The 18813-nt window shown below is 49.7% G+C and overlaps 1 protein-coding gene across 4 annotated transcripts in view; it reads right to left on the bottom strand.

Moving 5' to 3' along the window:
- MRRF (mitochondrial ribosome recycling factor) overlaps positions 1-18813 on the bottom strand; it is a 456709-nt gene that overhangs the window by 214986 nt on the left and 222910 nt on the right. For 3 of the 4 annotated variants that reach the window (XM_069609655.1, XM_069609658.1, XM_069609657.1), the window contains one exon: positions 7603-7758. The exons of the other annotated variant lie outside the window; for it this stretch is intronic. In XM_069609655.1, the coding sequence (XP_069465756.1) occupies positions 7603-7758 (156 nt within the window). The remainder of the gene's footprint in view (positions 1-7602; positions 7759-18813) is intronic. 4 annotated transcript variants of the gene reach the window in all.

Below are 18813 nucleotides of genomic sequence, written 5' to 3'. Positions count from 1 at the left end.
ACAGAACAAGTAAAAGAGACTATCAAGTTTGTGAGTGTGCATAGAGCACACATAAGAAATGCCCTGGCAGGAGAGTATAACAGGCAGATTTAGAGGTGCAAGAATACATACAAGAAAAGACTTGGCTGGAGAGTATACCAGGCAAATGCAAGTTACAAGTGTGTTCATATAAGGAAAGCCCTACCAGGCAGGTGCAAGTTGTAGTGGATTCATGTAAGAAATCCCTGGCAGGAAAACACACCAGGCATTGTCAAGTTGAACAGTGTGTTCTAGACAGTACCCAAAGAAGTCCTGATATGGATACATCAGGACTATCAAATTGCTGTGGAGACATATTAAAGTTGGAGAGAAAATCTGGCAGGAGAGTATACAAGGTATCCTAACAATATACAGACTAACAGTCAAGTTTGTTTTATATATCATCTGTGTTGTTGATCAAGAGAAACCTAAGGAACTGATATTCTTGAATATAAAACAGAGCGAAGAGAAATCTAGGAGGAGGTAACCACCCTCTGGAACAAGGAACTCTATCCTTCTGGAACGTTTGTGATGCAGTTACGCTTTTGGTGGTATGGACTAGACGTCTTAGCAGGCATCATAGATCCGACTGTAGAGGTGACAAAGATCCTGATTCAGAATAGTGGGAAGGAGGCATACCAAGTAAAGGCAAGAAAGAAAATGGGCCAGGGGATCCTGGAGAGGGCTCTGTTTCCAAAAGCAGAGGAAGTTAATACAACTGACAAAACTGCGAGGGGGAGCAAAGGCTTTGGAGAGGCAGACAGATTCCTCATCTATAACCGAGGCAGTACCACCTAAAACCCTTGGGGGGGAAAGCAGAGATTATTCTGGATTTGGCATTCGCCCAAAGGAAAGATTCCCTTGCTTGCAGAAGCTTTCCTTCACGCGTTACCAGAAGAGGAGGACAGGCAGGAAGGGGAGACCCTTTTTTTTAAAGGCTGGTGTGACGAATCCTATATATCCCTCACTTAACCCCTGCCTAAAGTCTCCTCCCAGGTGGCCAGGGAAAGGCAGACACTTCCTGATCCTGACCTTGGGGGGGATGTTGCTTTGCAGGAAGATCACCTGGAGGGGAAAAGGCTCAGGTAGGTGAGAGAAATCCTTGGAATGAGACACAGTATTTGCCTTCTTTTGAAAGGAGCACAATGTATCCTAACAAGATACAGACTAACAGCCATGTTGTTTTATATACCAGTTGTGTTGTTGATCAAGAGAAACCCAAGGAACTGATATTCTTGAATATAAAACAGAGTGAAGAAAAATACAGGGCAAGGGACTCTCTAGAGCAAGGAACTCTATTCTTCTGGAACGTTTGTGTTGGAGTTCCGCATTTCCTTTTTTTGAACATTTTACACTACTAAATACCAAAGTCATTTTCCCTTTAAACCTTTGAGTTGATATTTAGAATTTGAGGGCCAGAAGAACAAGTTACATTCTTACCTGGTAACGTTCTTTCGATGGGATGGTCCGACGACGTATTCCATATCTATGACAGGTAATGTCCACAGCTGTGCTGCTTCGGAAAATCTTTGGCGTCTGCGTCCTGCGTCGATGCGCCGTCCCCGAGGACCTCCTGCGATGGCCGACGTCAACCGATGTGATAAGTAGGAAGCACGACGCCCATAACCTCAGTTATAGTTTTTTCCCAGAACGTGTGCCACCAGTTTTCTGCCAGTCAGACACACAAGGCCTTGCAGAAAGCAAGCTGCAATCGCAAAAGAAATTCTGCAGCGGGGAAGGCAGGGAGGGAGCGATATGGAATACGTCGGCGGACCATCCCAACGAAAGAACATTACCAGGTAAGAAAGTAACTTGTTCTTCGAGGGGATTGGGTCCTCCGACGTATTCCATATCTATGACAGACTCCCAAAGCAGTACCAAGCAAGGAGGTGGGAAAGAAATTAGAATACAAATTTAGCGTGCCCAATCAAATTGCGGAATAGAGAACTGCCTTGCCAAAGGCCAAATCTTGCCCTCTGATGGAATCGAGGGAGTAGTGACGTACAAAAGTATGTACTGAAGCCCAGGTGGCTGCATCACAGATGTGACGAATAGGAACTCCCCTCTGCAGAGCAGTAGACGCAGCCACTCCCCTGGTAGAATGGGCCCGCAAGCCAGCCGGAGGATCCTTACCCGCCAAGCGGTAATACTCGGAGATAGCTAAAATAATCCAACGAGACAAAGTCTGTTTCGTCACAGCTTGTCCCAAACGCTTTCCAGCGTAACCAATGAAAAGTTGATCGTCCACTCTGACCCGGGACATGCGCAAAATATAAAAGCTCAATGCTCTCCTAGGATCAAGCCTATGGAGCCTCTCCTCTTCCTTACCAGGATGTGGAGGAGGATAGAACGCCGGAAGAACAACCTTCTGGCTCAAGTGAAAGTCCGAAACCACCTTCGGAAGAAAAGAAGGACGAACTCTAAGGACAACCCTGTCCTTATGAAACACAGTGAAGCGTGGCTTAACTGAAAGTGCCTGTAACTCACTCACTCTGCGAGCGGAAGTAACCGCAACCAAAATCACAGTTTTTCAGAGTTAACAGCCTCAAAGGGCAAGAATGTAAAGGCTCAAACGGAGCACCCTTAAGAAACTTAAGAACAAGGTTCAAATCCCAACCTGGCACCAGAAAAGGTGACGGAGAGAACACATTAGTGAGCCCTTTCAAAAACTGCGAAATTAAAGGAATTTTAAAATAGGAACACTCTTCAGACGAGCGCATAAATATGGACAGGGCCGCCAGGTAACCTTTAATGGTCCCCACTTGCAAGCACCTGTGAGGCAAAGAAAGCAAAAAAGACAGAACCATGGGAATGTCACATTCAAAAGGATCCACATTCTGAACTCTGCACCAGTCGCAGAACTTTCTCCAACGGCAACGGTACAGAGACTTAGTTGCCGGCCGCCTGACCGAGAGCAACACCTCCATCACGTCTTCAGGGAGGTCCCAATCCTTATACCTCAACCTTTCAGAAGCCAAGCGTGAAGATTGAGGGATCTGACCTCTGGATGGAGAACCTAACCCCCCCCTCCCGTGAGAGCAGATCTCGGTAGGGAAGACGACGTGGAGGGCAGATGGGCAAGTCTAGAAGGTCCGGGTACCACGTCCTCCGGGCCCACGCCGGAGCAATGAGGATCATCCGGGAACCGAACCTCCGCAGCACTTGCGGGATGACGGGGACTGGAGGAAACGCGTACAGCAGTGGGAATGACCACTCCACCACAAACGCATCTCCTAAGGCTCCTTTTGGAGGAAATTCCCGCGAGCAAAAACCTTTTGCACTTCCGGTTGACACTGGAGGCGAAGAGATCCACTTGAGGGGTCCCCCAAAGGGCGAAGATCTCCAGGAGAATCTCCTGAGCCAGCTCCCACTCGTGAGAGATCAAGCTCTGCCTGCTCAGAGCGTCCGCCGTCTCGTTGTCGTCTCCGGCCAGATGAACAGCTGAGATCGAAACTTCCTGCTGGATGGCCCAGAATTCGACCTGCATCGCCTCCTCGCACAGCGGAAGTGACCCGGCCCCCCCTTTTTGTTGAGGTAGTGCATGGCCACCGTGTTGTCCGTTAGAATCAGGACATTCTTTCCGCGCACAGTCGGCTAGCCTGACAGCCCTCAGCTCCAACAGATTTATATGGAGTCTGGACTCCAACGGAGACCAACGACCGCTGACTGTCAACTCGTTGGCATGAGCTCCCCATCCCGTGAGGGATGCGTCTGTCACGATCGTCACCTCCGGCCAGGGCAGCCAAAATGGGGCCCCCTTCATCAGATTGCCCTCGATGGCCCACCACAGAAGGTCCCGGGCTACCGAGGGCGGCACCTGAACAGGGTCCGACAGCCTGCCGAGGACTGAGACCACTGGAGCTTGAGTGCCCACTGCAAAGATCTCATCCGCAGACGAGCCTCTGGCACCAGAAGAATGCAGGATGCCATGAGGCCGAGCAGTCTCAAGAACTCGGACGCTGGGAGATCCTGGGCAAAATGAAACTTGTGCACCATCTGCTGAATGTGAAGAGCCCTCACCCGAGGATGAAAACACTGCCCCGGGGACATGTCGAGCACTGCTCTGATGTACTGGAGCCGCTGCGTTGGTGTCAAATGGGACTTCTTTAAATTGAGGGAGAAGCCCAGCTTGTGAAGGGAGTGGCAGGTGACGGACAGATAATCCAGGACTTGCTCGGGAGAGCTCCCCCTGATCAACCAATCGTCCAGGTAGGGGTAGACGTGAATCCCCCCCTTGCCTGAGATGCGCTGCCACCACCACCATGAGCTTGGTGAAAACCCTCGGGGCGGAGGTCAATCCGAACGGCAGGACTCGAAACTGAAAGTGCGAGTCGCGAACCTCGGGTACTTCTTGTGCTTGGGATGGATCAGCACATGGAAGCAAGCCTCCTTGAGGTCGAGAGACACCAACCAGTCCTGAAGTTGAAGGGCCGGGAGGACTAGAGAGTTTGTTCAAACCGCACAAGTCCATGATGGGTCTCAATCCCCCGTCTTTCTTCGATATCAAAAAATAAGGGGAATACCATCCCTTGTTCCTCTCCGCTACAGGCACCAGTTCTATGGCGCCTTTCTCCAGCAGGGCTTCAATTTCCTGCACAAAGATCGGATACGGACTCTTCAAAGAGAAGCTCCCTGGTGGATTGTCGTGAGGCCTCTGCCGAAAAGGAAGACAGTAGCCGTGGGTTATGATCTCCAGAACCCACACATCCCCAAGTAATGGCTTGCCACTCTACAAGATGCTGCGCCAGCCTTCCCCCAACCGGCGAACCATGGGACCTGGCCTCATGACTGAGTGGTAGCGGCTGCGGCGTTGCCCGAGGGCAAAGAGGCAACTGCCCGAGCGGCCTTGGCACCTTGAGTACCTTTATTTCCACCTCTGGCACTCTTAAGATGGCCTCTATGACAGCTAGCTCCCCTCGCTTTACTGAAGGACAAGTAATAGCGAAAGGAACCTCCCCTCCATTGCTGTCCCCTAGGACGAAAAGGCGGAGGTTGGCGAACTGCATCGCCCAACGACTTCGCTGCAGCTTTGGAGGTCTGCAACCTCTCAAGGCTCTCGTCAGCCTTGCTGCCAAAAAGGTGTTCACCGTCAAAGGGCATGTTGAGGAGCCGGGAACCACACAAACCTGCGCATTACTGTGCTCACCGCCATGGACCGGCTGACACAATCCGCCAAGTCCAAACCCGACTGAACGGCCTCACACATGGCATCCTTGCCATCCTGAACCATAGCAAGGAAACCATCCCGTTCGTCCACTTCGGGAATATGTTCAGCCGCTAACGCAACACAGTTCCACAGAGTGTGTGTGAAACGAGACAAGGCACATATGGAGTTGGCCGCCTGAAGCGCCATACCCGAAGAAAACACTTTCTTCGCCCAGCCGTCAAAACGTTTATCATCCCTATCCGGAGGGATGGTAGGATACAACGCTTGCTTTGCCGGGGCCGTAGCCGCCTGCACCACCAAACTCTCCGGAGTGGGGTGCCTAAACAAGTAGCAGTGGTCGCTACTGGCTGGACGGTATTTTCGCGACAAAGACTTGCCCACTGCCGGGAGACTCTCCGGAGCAGTCCAAGCCGCCGCCGCCCTTCTCTGCAGAGCCATATGAAAAGGCAAAACCGGGTCAGTGGGGGGACCGAGATCAAGGATGTCCGTGAGATCATCCTGAACGAACTCCCCTGGGGGAGCTGACCAACCCAAGTACTCGGTGACCCGAGACATAAGGCGCCGATATGAAGAATCGGCATGAGTGCCAGGCTCCGGCCTACAAAACTCCACCTCCGGAGAGGTGTCCAGTCCACTGGCATCATGCAGCGACTGCCGCAGGTCATAAAACTGGCTATGGCCCGAGATAAGTTAATCGGGAACCGTAACCGGAACCAAGCCGCCATCAGAGCCTTCATCACCCTCTGAAATGTACTCCAGATGGGGGAGGAAGACCTCTGGGGACCAAAGCAGTGCCTGACCTTAGCCAGAGCCTTTCTAGGGGCCAACCCCGTGCCACGGGGCCCCTCCGACACCACCGCCTCGAAAGGTGTTGAGGGCGCCGAACGAGTCGGCGCCAGCGTCGACAGAAAAGGCGTCGACGTCGAGCGAATCGGCGTCAGCTGAAGCACCGCCAGCATCGGCGGCGTCGACACAGGCCTCGAAGCCGGCGCTCCGAGCGTGTCTCTCGACGACCTAGGCGCTGACGACCCACTCGGAGGCAGAGCCTCGAGAGAAATCGCCGACGACCTCGGCGCCACAGGCGTCGACGTCTTCGAAGATGGCACAGGATCACGCGGTCTCGAGCGCGTCGAGGACCGGGACCTGGAACGGGCATGGTGAGAACGGCTACCCTTGTCCGAGTGGGACCTCTCCCGCGAGCCGTGCCGACCACCCGAGCCCGAAGGCGTACGAGCGGCGTCTCTCGACCGGTGCCGACCGACCCCACTTGGAGGCGCGGACGGACCGGTGCCCTGCGATTCAAGAATAGCTAGCATCTGCTTCCCGAAGGAAGCCCATTCCTCCGGTGTCGCTTGCATGGAGGGATAAGCGACTCGCCGACGGGCGGAGTCCTCGGAAGAGGACGGGGAAGGCGACTTATGCCTGCGCTTCCGGGAATGCCTCGAAGAGGCGGAGGAGTGGCGAGACCGACTCCTGGAAGGAGACCCACTGGACTTCCGACAATGACGCGGAGTGTCACCCCTCGAGTCATCCGTCAAAAGCCCCGCAGACCTCGACTTCCGGGGCTTAGATACCCGGCCTACCGACAGCTTCTTCTTGCGTTCCCGCAAGGCCTTTGCCGTGAGCGACTGGCAGTCGACACAGTCGTCCGTATTGTGGGCCTCCCCGAGGCACCAGAGGCAGGCGTCGTGCGAGTCCATGACCAACATCTTGGACCCACAGTCCCCGCATTTCTTGAAGCCCGGACGCGGGGTTGAAGACGAAGAAGACATCGCCACGAATATGTCTACACAACAAACCGAACGGGTTCAGCGAACCGAGAATTGAAAACAGCAAACTCCAACGAGTCGAGGCGTACCAAGATTCACGAAGCAGAAAAAACAGAACTGAGGCTATGGGCGTTGTGCGTCCTACTTATCACATCGGGTGACGTCGGCCGTCGGAGGAGATTTTCCGAAGCAGCACAGCTGTGGACATTACCTGTCATACATATGGAATACGTCGGAGGACCCAATCCCCTCGAATAGTAGTTTGGACACAGGACAGTTTTGCTTTGGAAATTCTGACATTGACAGACCCTTAGTTTCGGTTTCAGATAGGGAAACCTCTTGGGGCAGTGAAGAGGTATTTTCCAACTAGCCTTTTGTTTTAATAAGTCTTTGATCAAAACATGAATCGCCTGTGTCCGAGTCTCATTTGTGGCTCCTCACAGTGTATAGGAATGAATGTTGCAGCACCATGAACATTTATTTTGGTGTTACTAACTGCTTTTCACAAATCGTGGCAACAATACGTTTTTTTTTTAACTAAGCATTTAGATTCAAGTATTTACATATATTTGAAGTACTATTTTTGTTTCGGCAGAATCAAAATGATTTAAGGGACAGCACACATCACTACTTATGTACAGGACTCACCTGGGGAAGTTCTAATATTGAGGTTTTTGCTCAAATCCTCCTTCAGAGACTCCACCACAGAGTGCATCTCCTCGTTTACCTCTTCCAAGTTGATAATATCCTCCACCAGGGCAGCATTGACATTTACTCTAGCCTGGCTTTGTCCTTTACCTTTTGCTGAAAAGAATTAAACAAACGAAGGGCTTAAAAAATAAAAATGCTGTTTTAAAATGAAGTTTACTTGAATCTAACAAACTATAGAAAGGGAAAATAGTCTTCAAACCTGCTTTTAAAAATATTTGTAATTTAGGTTAACAAGGAAAAATGAAAGTAAAACAGCTCCGCAATACAATATATCAACACTATGCCCAGATTATATTCCACCTTCACCTTCCCATCTAAATGTAACTGATGGCGTGTAATTATCAATATCGCCATTTCACCCGCTCTAGATGTAAACCCAAACACTGTGCTATTTGCAAAATAGATCGACTTTGACAACATGAATGTGATTCTAACATTCTATCGTAATTCTATAACATTACAACCAATAGTAAAAACTGAGGCATACTCCCAAAAATCCAATAGTGTTTACCCATTTATTTCTTTGGGGTGGGGTCCGATCCCCTTGCCGCGCTCTCCGCTCCTTCGCACACCCGCTTCCTGGTTCACCTTTCCTCCCGCCCCCAACCCGCCCTTCCTCCCCTGATTGGTCCTTGCATCATCCTGCATTGGGTCTAGCACGGTGTAAACTAAGGAGCTCTACTTTGGAGTCTGTGGTTGCCCTGTGAGTACACTTTTGTGCCCCCCTGTTTCTGAGGCTGCAATTGCTGAAATTATCTGTCTGTAACCACCCACTCAGGCCCGATCCCCAGATACCATCCCCATCCGGCAATCCAGCCAACGGTCCAAGTGAGTGGAATAAACATGCAACCCTTCTTGCCTTTGCTGGCCTTTAGCCCATTACTTGTTCCCTACTCGACCCACGCTCCTCCCAGGCACCCTTCCCCTCTCTCTCCCTCCCTCCTCCCACCTGCTTCCTATTGGCTATCCATACTGGTCTTAACTGACCCTCCCAGGGCAGCCCAGGCATCGCTTGCCTTCCTGGTTCCCTGTCCCGCTCGCCTCCCTCCCCACCCACTGTGCCGTTATTGGTGAGCCTAAGCGTCAAAACCGCCCACCTAAGGCAGCCCTCTACCTGGCAGCCCCCCTTCGGCTAAGTGTCCAAGGCAAAGGGCGGCTCCTACAGCAACGGCTCCACAAAGTGTCTGCAGGTGTTATCAGGGGAAGACAGTGAAGCCAGCAGTGGACAGACACCAACAAACCTGTAAGTGTGGCATAGGTGGGGTGTAGAGCAATTACTCTACTCCAGAAAGCCCCTGCCACTCTACCTTACCTTCCCTTAACGTAAACTGCCAAAGAATTACACCATGCACTCCTAGAGAGATCCGAGCACCAACCTAATTCAAGGCTGGACTGTAAACCTCGTTCTGCATAACAGTCTAACATACTTGCATTACTAACTTGTGCCACTCCAAGAGACAATAGTGAAAATTAACCAGCCTCACTTCGCGACAGGTGTAACAATGTTAGCATGTCCCACTCTTAGCTTGAATTGTGAACAATAGCATGCATCACACTTATTGCGATTTTGAGCATATGCCTCTCCTAGACAGAACTACGACTGGTAGCATTTCCCTCACGTAGGTACACTGTGAATGATAGCATCTCCCACTCTTAGTTGGAATTGTGAATGATAGCACGTACCACACTTAGACCTAATAGCAACTTCTCAAGGCTCTCGTCAGCCTTGCTGGCAAAAAGATGTTCACCATCAAAGGGCATGTTGAGAAGCCGGGCTTGTACGTCAAGAGCAAACCCAGACTTCCGCAACCACGCAAATCTGCGCATTACGGTGCTCTCCGCCATGGACCGGCTGACACAATCTGCCATGTCCAGACCCGACTGACTATCAGGAGGGATGGTAGGTTACGACGCCTGCTTTGCTGGGGCCATAGCCGCCTGCACCACCAAACTCTCCGGAGTGGGGTGCGTAGTCAAGTAGCAGGGGTCGCTACTGGCTGGATGGTATTTTTTCGGCAAAGACTTGCCCACTGCCGGGAGACTCTCCCGAGCAGTCCAAGTCGCTGCCACCCTTCTTTGCAAGGCCATATGGAATGGCAGTACCGGGTCAGTTGGTGGACCTTGGTCCAAGATATCTGTCAGGTCATCCTGCAGAAAATCCACTGGTGGCGCAGACCACCCCAAGTACTCCGTCACCCTCTACATGAGGTGCCTGTACGAAGGTTCAGCATACGTACCAGGCTTAGGCCTGCCAAACTCAACCTCCGGGGAGGTATCAAGACCACTGGCGTCGTGCAAAGATAACAGGTCATCAGGAACCTCATCAGGTACCAAACCTTCCTCAGACCCTTCATCCACCTCAGAAATATTATCGAGAGGCTGGAATAAATCCCTGGAAGAGGGCACAGAAAAAGGCCCAAACACATTTTTTGACTTGGCCAGAGCCTTCCTCAGGGTTTCCACCGGTCTCTGGGGCACCTCCGATAAAGCCTCCTCGAAAGGCATCGAGGGCGTCGACGGAATCGGCGTCTAGCGTGGCCCCGATGGCTTCGACACAGGCCTCGAGTGCGGTGCCCCGAGCGTGTCCTTCGACGGCCTCGGCGCCGATGGCGTTGATGGCTTCCTCGGAGGCAGAGCCTCGAGAGAGTCCCTCAACGGACACGGCGCTGATGGCGTCGATGTCTTCTTCGAAGACCTCACAGGCTCCGACGGTCTCGAGGGCGTCAAGGACCGGGACCTGGAGCGGGCATGTCTACAGTGATCCACCTTGTCCGATCGGGACCTCGAAGGCTCCTGATGATCGGGGCGACCACCCGAGCCCGAAGGCGCATGAGCGGTGGCCCTAGCACGTTCCCTGCCTGCTTCTTTAGAAGGCGCGGACGGAACGGAGCCCTGCGATTAAAAAATCGCCATCATCTCCTTACGAAATGTATCCCATTCCGCAGGAGAGGAATGCTTGTTGGGACAAGCAACCCGTCGATGGGAGGAGTCCTGAGACGAGGAAGGGAAGGCGACCAGTGACGGCGCTTCTGCAAGTGCCTCAAAGAGGCAGAGGAATGGCAGGACCCACTCTAGGACCGAGACCCCCTGGACTTACGCCGACAACGCAGAGAGTCGCCTCTCGAATCGACGGTCGAATGCCCAGTGGATTTCGACTTTCGGGGCTTGGACACCCTACCGACAGAAAGCTTCTTCTTCCGCTCCCGCAAGGCCTTCGATGTTAACGACTGGCAATCGTCACAATCATCCGTGGCGTGGTGCTCACCGAGGCACTAGAGGCAGGCGTCGTGCGGGTCCGTCAGCGACATCTTGGAACCGCAGTGCCGACATTTCTTGAAACCCGGCCGCGGGGTAGAAGAAGACTAAGACATTGTGATAACTTCACAAACAAACAAGTTCGAAGAACCGATAGAAGTACTCAGAAGAACCGAGGCGCGCCGAGATCTCCGAGCGAACATGTTAGCGGAAAAAACGGAACTGAGGATACGGGCGTTGTCCGTCCTACTTATAACATCCAGTGACGTCAGCTTGACGGAGGCCCTCGAGGACAGCGTATCGACGTCATCAACGTAGGACGCAGAACATTTTCCGAAGAAGCACAGCTGTGGCGATTACCTGTCAGAGATGTGAAATACGTCAGAGGAACCAATCCCTTCGAAAAAAGAGTTCTGGTAATTGACGAAATGTCTAGTGTTCCTTTAGGTTTCCAATGGTAATTATGATATGACATTTATAACACGCCAGTACACAAGTGTTTCTAGGCGCGACATGACAAGGTGAGGGAAACAGGACGACAAAACAAGCATCTTACTAGGTCTTGTGTCATTCAAATCGCAGGGAAGGGGTGAGGGGAGAAGTGCCGGGGGTAGGGGAGGATGGAGAAGTGCAGGACAAATGAGAAAAAAACAGAGTGCAGCCACAGGGTGGCAAATAAGTGCATGATAGGGGACTGTAGGGTAAGTGCAGGTGAGCCAAGGGGCAGTGTAGGATTTTAGCTGGACAGCAAGGACCTGGACCTGAATTGAGAGGGTGGCCAGGTGACCAGTACATGGAACAAGCAGGTGATCAGCAAGGTAGAGCAAGAGAGAAGACAGAAGCAAAGAGTTGCTCCCAGAACTGGAGATGGTTCTGCTCAAGTTTAAGAGAGGCAGGGAGGCTGTTCCAGAGGGAGGCCCCTGCCGAAGAAAGATCTGCCCCCAAATCTTTGCTTGGAAAAGCGACTGACCCTCAGAGAGTTGGAGGTGGAAGAGAAGAGGGCTTGAGAAGGCAGATATTTAGGAAGAGAGTTGGAGGTAGTTAAACCTGAACAAGAATTAGAGATACAATCTTTACTCGCATGTGATAAAGAAAGGGACACTGCTGGTTGTAGTCTTTTCCGAGATGGGGAAATACATTCATTCGTGTATTGAAATCAGAGAATTTGCATGCCTCCACGACCGTGGGTTTGTAATATAGCACGGATATTCTGCCATAAGGTTTGTTTAGGGCACACTGAAATACAGACAAGAACCCATTATGAAATTCAGGCCATACACACAACAAACCGTATTCACTGTGCATCAGTATAAAGCAATGCAGTGATCTGTGTCATGTAGAGGTTCTTGGGACTGGGGAAGGTTGTGACAGTAACAGAGGTGTGTTGAAGGAGAAACTCTCGCATTTATAAACAGATAGTTGAGCAGACGCCCTGAGGCTTTGAGAAGGAGAGGCTGAGGGCACTGGAGCACTATTCATGGGCTACTGGCAGGGTAAGAGACAACACTGCCCAGGGGGATCTAAGAGAAAGATGTGAGTGACTCTTAGACATAGGCCACCCCCAGAGATCAAACTGCAGAGAAGCCGGGGAGGCACAGTCAGGTGAGGATACAAGGGGGAAAACGGGATACTGTGAGGGGGCAACACTCACCATCCCTCCCAGCAGTTCTGGACTGGGAGGGACAGAGCCTGCATAGTGTGGAGAAGAGCACCAGACTATCTAGTTCATGAAGTGGCCCTGGTAGCAGGCTGGCTCCACAAGCACCAAGGAGCGGGCTGAGCTCTGGGAATAGTAGGGAGAGGCGTTACCCAGTAACATAAATGGATTCCCTGAGGGAGGTGATGGAACAGCTACAGAGATTGGGGGGTGGGGGGGAAGAGTCTAAAATCAGATGTCCATTGGATCTTGGCAGAGATAATGGCAATGAGGGTAGAAGGACAGAGCTCCATGGCGGAAATGAAGGACCATATAGGCAAAATCGAAGATAAGGTGTAAACCTTGGAGCATAAGCAGCTCTCGGCAAACATGATGAAGGCAAATCAGGTGGCGAATATTAAGGAGCTTGATCAGTTGGGCAGAGATGCACACACAGGAAGATTGACGACATCGAGAATAGGGAATACAGAAGCAACATTAGGATCTGGGGCTTGGCCCATCCAGACAGGGGAGACCCCAGAAGGTTTGGAGACCAGGGTGAGAGGGCTGGTGGCTACACTCTTGCCAGCTATCTGTCCCAGGGAGGTTCAATTTGACAGAGCCCATAGAGGAGCTAGACCGGAAGGCCCTAGATAGGTGGTGGCCAAGTGTCACTAGTTTAAAAGGACAAAGCCAGGGCTAACCCAGACCTGGAGTGGGGAGGGGGTCAAGATACAAATATTTCAGGACCTTTCGGCATACACCATGGAGCACCATTGAATGTGCTGACCCCTAGCCTCCTGGCTCACAGAAGAACAAATATGCTGTAGATGGGGATACCCTTCTCTGGTGTTTGAAGTTGGGAATGACTAGTTCTTGGTCGCGCTTCTACTTCTTCTCCTCTTCTCTTCTCTTTTTCTGTCTGGCTGACCTCCATTTATACACGTGCAGCCCCTCGACAGGCTGCAGGTGTGGACATCCAATTAGCCCTGACCACAATCAAAAGGGACATGCCTGACCTGTCACGGTTTTAGAACACGGCACACTCCAGCCAGAGACTCCTTCCCTGGACAATGAATGTGGCGCACAATAAAAACGTTTTTTTTCTTGAATAACCCACAGATTCTTTTGTTTGAGTAGGCCTCCAACTTGTCTTGCACCCACCTTTACAAACACCCCATGTCACAATGGACTAGGAACCAGGCCGGTGCGTATCAAGAAGATATTTATTAATTATTCAATGGAAAAAACAAAATCAAAACAATTTGACCACAGCCACCAATGTTGTGGCACACAATGCGATGTTTCCTACAGAACAATTAGTTCAGAAATCCTAACACAGTTCATATGAATCTTTAATGGCAAACAGGAAAAATAGTTTTAAAGTATGTGATTGCTAAGGTTAAGCACTCCCCCTGCAACACTCACCCCCAAACATTAGCTAACTGAATTCCCGCTGGATGGAAGTATAAAGAGAGAAAAATCGGATTTGGAATACAGCCCACCATCCCAAAATGGGAAGCCAGACAAGAAAATGAGAAAAGAAAATGAAAACCCGTTTAAGGAGCAAAACGGCAGAATCGGATTTGCTTATTACTCGCACATCAGCTCACAACCGCAGCTAGAAAGGAAATGTGTGTTGTTATACTTGAGGAGATACAGAAGCCTGAAAACTACTACTCAGCACACCAGAGCAACGTGAAAACAAGGTAGTTGTAAAAGTAGTTGGAAATGGTTTGTTTATTCATTTGGTAATGCTGGGCGCAGCAGTACAAGTAATCTTAGAGCTTAGTTACATTACATATACATCTGCATACATATACAAACCATTACATACAAGTTTCCAAGTGCAAACAACCTTCTGGCAGGATATGATACTAGGCATGTGGTTACAACAAGGTGGAGGTAGGTACATAGCATATTGTGTGATGCCTAGTCAGGTGCAATAGGTGTGGTGGTCACATCGGGTAGAGGAGAGGGAGGAGGAGTAGGCAGATCTGGTTATGAGTCATTAGTACGAAGCCATTTAAGTACAGTGTGTCTAATTTTAGGGTAGGGCTGTTCCAGTCTGAGGTCAAGTGGGAGCATATTCCAGGATTGCGCTGCTTGACCAGGAAACTGGTACCTCCAGCCGTGGAGCGTTTAAATCTCGGGATCTCCAGCCTGGATGAGTTGGAAGCTCTCGTGGGCCGGGTGGCTGTTCTCCTCGTGATTTTTTCCGAGAGGTAGGGGGCGGCTAAATTGTTCAGGCACTTAGAGGTGAGAGAGACTGTTTTGAGGAAGATTTTGTCCTTTATTTTTAGCCACTCAGCCTCTTTCCTATATTTAGTAATGTGCTCTCTGTGAGGGATATTCAACGCTGCACTCAGGGCGCTATTTTGCAATCTTTGTATTTTATCGGTGACGTACTTGTTAGCTCCCGAGTACAGGGCGTTGCAGTAGTCTAATCTGGACATTATGAGAGCATTGGCCAGGGTAATGCAACTTGCACTAGTGAGATATGGTCTAACGGCTCGACTGAGTCTGCAGGTGTAGGCTGTTGAGGAGGCAAAGGAATTAACTTGTTTCTTAAGGGTGAGAGAGGAGTCCAGATAGAACCCTAGAGTTTTAACCATGGGAATCACCTTGATAATATTGTTATCAATGTTAAAGGATGCGTAGTTTGGATTTAGCTTTCTGAGATTGGCTTCAGAGCCCAGGAGCAGTATCTCAGTTTTTTCGTCATTCAGGCATAGGCCATGTGATGCCATCCATGCCTGAATGAGGATGTATATCTTGTTCACCAAGGCCGAATCCGCTTCAAAGTTGCACGAAAGGGGTATGAGGATTTGGGTGTCATCTGCATAGTTAGTGTAGGTGACGCCCAGTCTATCCAACTTATCGAATAGTGGCTTGGTGAAGATGTTATACATGGTGGGTGAGACAAGATCCCTGGGGAACTCCGCAAGATATTTGTATGGGATCAGCAGCGGCTGAAGGGGAGAAGACTCATCGAGCGGTTGGCTAGAAAGGATTGGACCCATGCTATGGCCTCCCCTGAGAAATTGGCAGCAAGCCTAAGGTGGTTGCATAAGACTGCGTGATCCACCAAGTCGAAGCCTGCTGACAAGCCCAGTAGAAGTAGCAGGACTGTTTTTCCGTTATCTTTCAGCTCCTCAATTTGAGTCTTAAGGTCCAGCAAGGCTGTTTTTGTGCCATGGAGGGGGCGGAAGCCAGATTGGTGTGTACCTAGCAGGTGGTTGGCTTCTAGGTAATCCTGAATTTGTAGGTAGGCGACTGTCAATTTTGAGTAGGCAGGGCACAGTGGTGATGGGTCTGTAGTTGGTGGGGACGGCAGGGTCGAGGGTTTGCTTTTTTAGCAGAGGGAGGACCCAGGATCCTTTCAGGTTGGTGGGCACCGTGTTGGATTTAAAGGAGGAGTTTATAAGCTTGGATATAAATGGGGCTAGGTACCTAGTTGCATCCTTTATTATTTGTGCAGGGCAGCTGATGCACTTGCAGTTTGAGGGTTTGAGGGAGTGTATGACTTTTTCGGTGTCGATGATGGAGATAGTCTTGAAGCTGAAGAGCGGGATTGTTCTGTTCTCCATATGTTGTAGTGGTTGCTGATCAAGGAGGGCAAGTGTGGCCTTTTTGTTAGCCATTTTGAGTTGGAGAGAGAAGATTTTATTCGAGAACGTGTTTTGTATGTTGGTGCATCATGTCTTATCCTTAGGAACTATGTCTATAACTTGGGTTTGGAATTCCATCTCCCGCAGGATGGAAAAGAGTTCCTTGGTGTTGGATTTGGCTGTTGCAATTCTGTCGTTGAATGTATTCTTTTTTAGTGTTGATTATTTTTTTTTTTATAAAGTTTAGATAGTTTGGTTAGTTTGTCTTTGTTGGGCTCGGTAGGGGAGCGACGCCAGATAGCTTGGAGTTTTCTTTTTTCTAATCTTAGCTCTTTTAGATGGGGCGTGAACCATGTATTTAGATGTGATTCCTGCCTTCCTTTACGCAGTTTGACTGGTGCAATAGTATCTAGTGCTTTAGTCATAGCGTTATTAAAAGGTATTTACCAAAGTGTCAGGATCGGCCTCATTGTCCAAGCCGTTGAAGTAAGGTAGGAGGTAGGGGATTTGTTGTTCGGCTGAGATTTCCTTATTGCTTTGGGTCGGGAGGGGCGGTGCCATGCTGGTAGTTTTAGGGCTAAGGAGGTCAAGTGTAGCAGAGAATCTAACTAGGGAGTGATCCGTCCAAGGTTGAGGGGCAATATCGGTAATGGCGATATTGCAGTTTAGGTCGGATACCCAATCAAGGGTTCTTCCTTTGATATGGGTAGGAGAGAGGACTTTTTGAATAAGTCCATGATCCATTAGTAAGTCTGCGATAGACTGGCCATTTTTGTTATCAGTATAATTAAAAGCAAGATTAAAGTCACCCAACAAAGTTTGTGAGTGGTCTTTAGTGTTATTGGCTCTGAGACTAGTTAGGACGTCTTCAAAAGTTCCTAGGGGTCCTGGTGGCCTGTAGACCAGATGGATAGTAAGCGTACGGTTGTTGGATAACTGTAGCTTAGCTGTGAGTATTTCACTGGACGAGCAAGGTAGTGAGGTGGCAAGCCTAATGGGGAGGGCGATTTTGGAGATGATGGCTAGTCCGCCACCTCTGGAATTGGGCCTGTCTGCTCTAAGAAACTGGTGGCTGTCAGGGACAGCTATCATAAGGGTTGGTCCTGCTGCCTTATGAAGCCAAGTTATGGCAAGCAGGTCAGGATTATCGTTGTTTAAGATGTCCGCTATTTCGGTTGCGTGGGCTACCATTGATCTGGCGTTGATGAGTGATCCAGTTAACGTCATGGTGCTCTTAGGTTTATGTATAGATGGGAGTTTCGCTGTGAGAGTATTCTGGCTTATGATTTTAGAGGTGTTAGATTTGGGTGCCTGAGCTCGCTTAGGAAAAGGATCATTGGCGTAGGGCAAGGTCTGTCTGATGCATCTATTTGTATTATTTGTTTTCGGTTCAAAGAGGCGGGGCAGTCTTGCCCTACGTCTCATATTTCTGTCCTTAGGTGGGCACGTTTAGAGGGTAGCGAAGACCATGATAGTGAACACTGCCAGTGAAAATAGGAGGGTCAAAGTCTCCTGATTTTTACTTATGTTGGGTAGGTTGGTGATCTCTTGTCAAATTGTTGTAGGAGAGGCTAGATTTAGGGCAACCAGAATCTCTGTCCATAGTATAGGTGGAGAGGAACAGGCAGCAGCCTGACAGTTGGAGGCAAAGACAACTTTTCCTGAAGGACTAGGTTCAGAGGCCGCTATTAGCCCAACATACGAATCATTGAACTCATCTTCATAAATGGAGAGTTCTAGTAATTCCTAGTCATCAGCTGCGGCAGCTGCTAAGCCTTTTCTATGTTGCGTTTTTTACATCAAAGACGGTGCCACAGCAGCCGCATCCTCTGTATTAGAGGACATTTTTGCCTTGATTGTTTTCAATATTTGAGATTCCTCAAGAAGCTTCTTGATCCACAAGATTTAGCCTTTTTCTAAGTGTTCATATTTTGTTTACCGTTTGTGGCTCACAGCTGGTTTATGGGATCCAATTATTTGCTTTTGCTCGAAAATAGAGAAGGGATTTAGATTCTCTCGAGATTCAGAGCATTTCTTGGATTTACTGAGGGCGGCCTCAGGCATCTTCACAGACATCTGAGGAGGCTTGTGGCAGCCTTCCGACACTCTCCATTGTTGTAGTATTTGCAGCTACGATCATAACTGCCGAATTGGAGGTGCTTAATGATCTTCTGTCACTGCTTCTATGGCGTTCACAGTCGGACATTGTACTGGCTCGAGTGAGGGTACACCCTCCAGGCATTTTCCTGCTGTTTTCCATCGTCTGGCTGCTCTGAAATTCGTTTCATGGGCCAAGCAGTTATCTCACAAACTCCTTGAAGTAAAATCCTTTTGTCTGTCTTTGCGTCTTGCATCAGATTTAACAAGGATTTGAGTATTACTCCGTCCATTTTCTTTTCTCTCACCATTTTTTCTTTCATTGATTCAATGGCTGTGATGACGTAGACCAACATGAAGTTCATGAGTGCAAGTAGCGTTGTCTGATCCCTCAAATGTTCATCTAAGGACTCATACATCTTGAGGTAAGGCGCTAAGGTAATGGTGACTGCTGAATGTATGTTTGCTTGTAGTTGGTTGACTCAGGCAGGTTCTCGAGGTTCACTCACTACGGTCTTACTTTGCTTTTTTGCAGCTGAAGAAGTCTTC

Source organism: Ambystoma mexicanum, chromosome 8, assembly GCF_040938575.1.
Source record: "Ambystoma mexicanum isolate Mex_15411 chromosome 8, UKY_AmexF1_1, whole genome shotgun sequence".
Classification (NCBI taxonomy): Eukaryota; Metazoa; Chordata; class Amphibia; order Caudata; family Ambystomatidae; genus Ambystoma; species Ambystoma mexicanum.
Note: the sequence above shows the minus strand (reverse complement) of the source record. Positions and strands in the feature narration are given on the sequence as shown.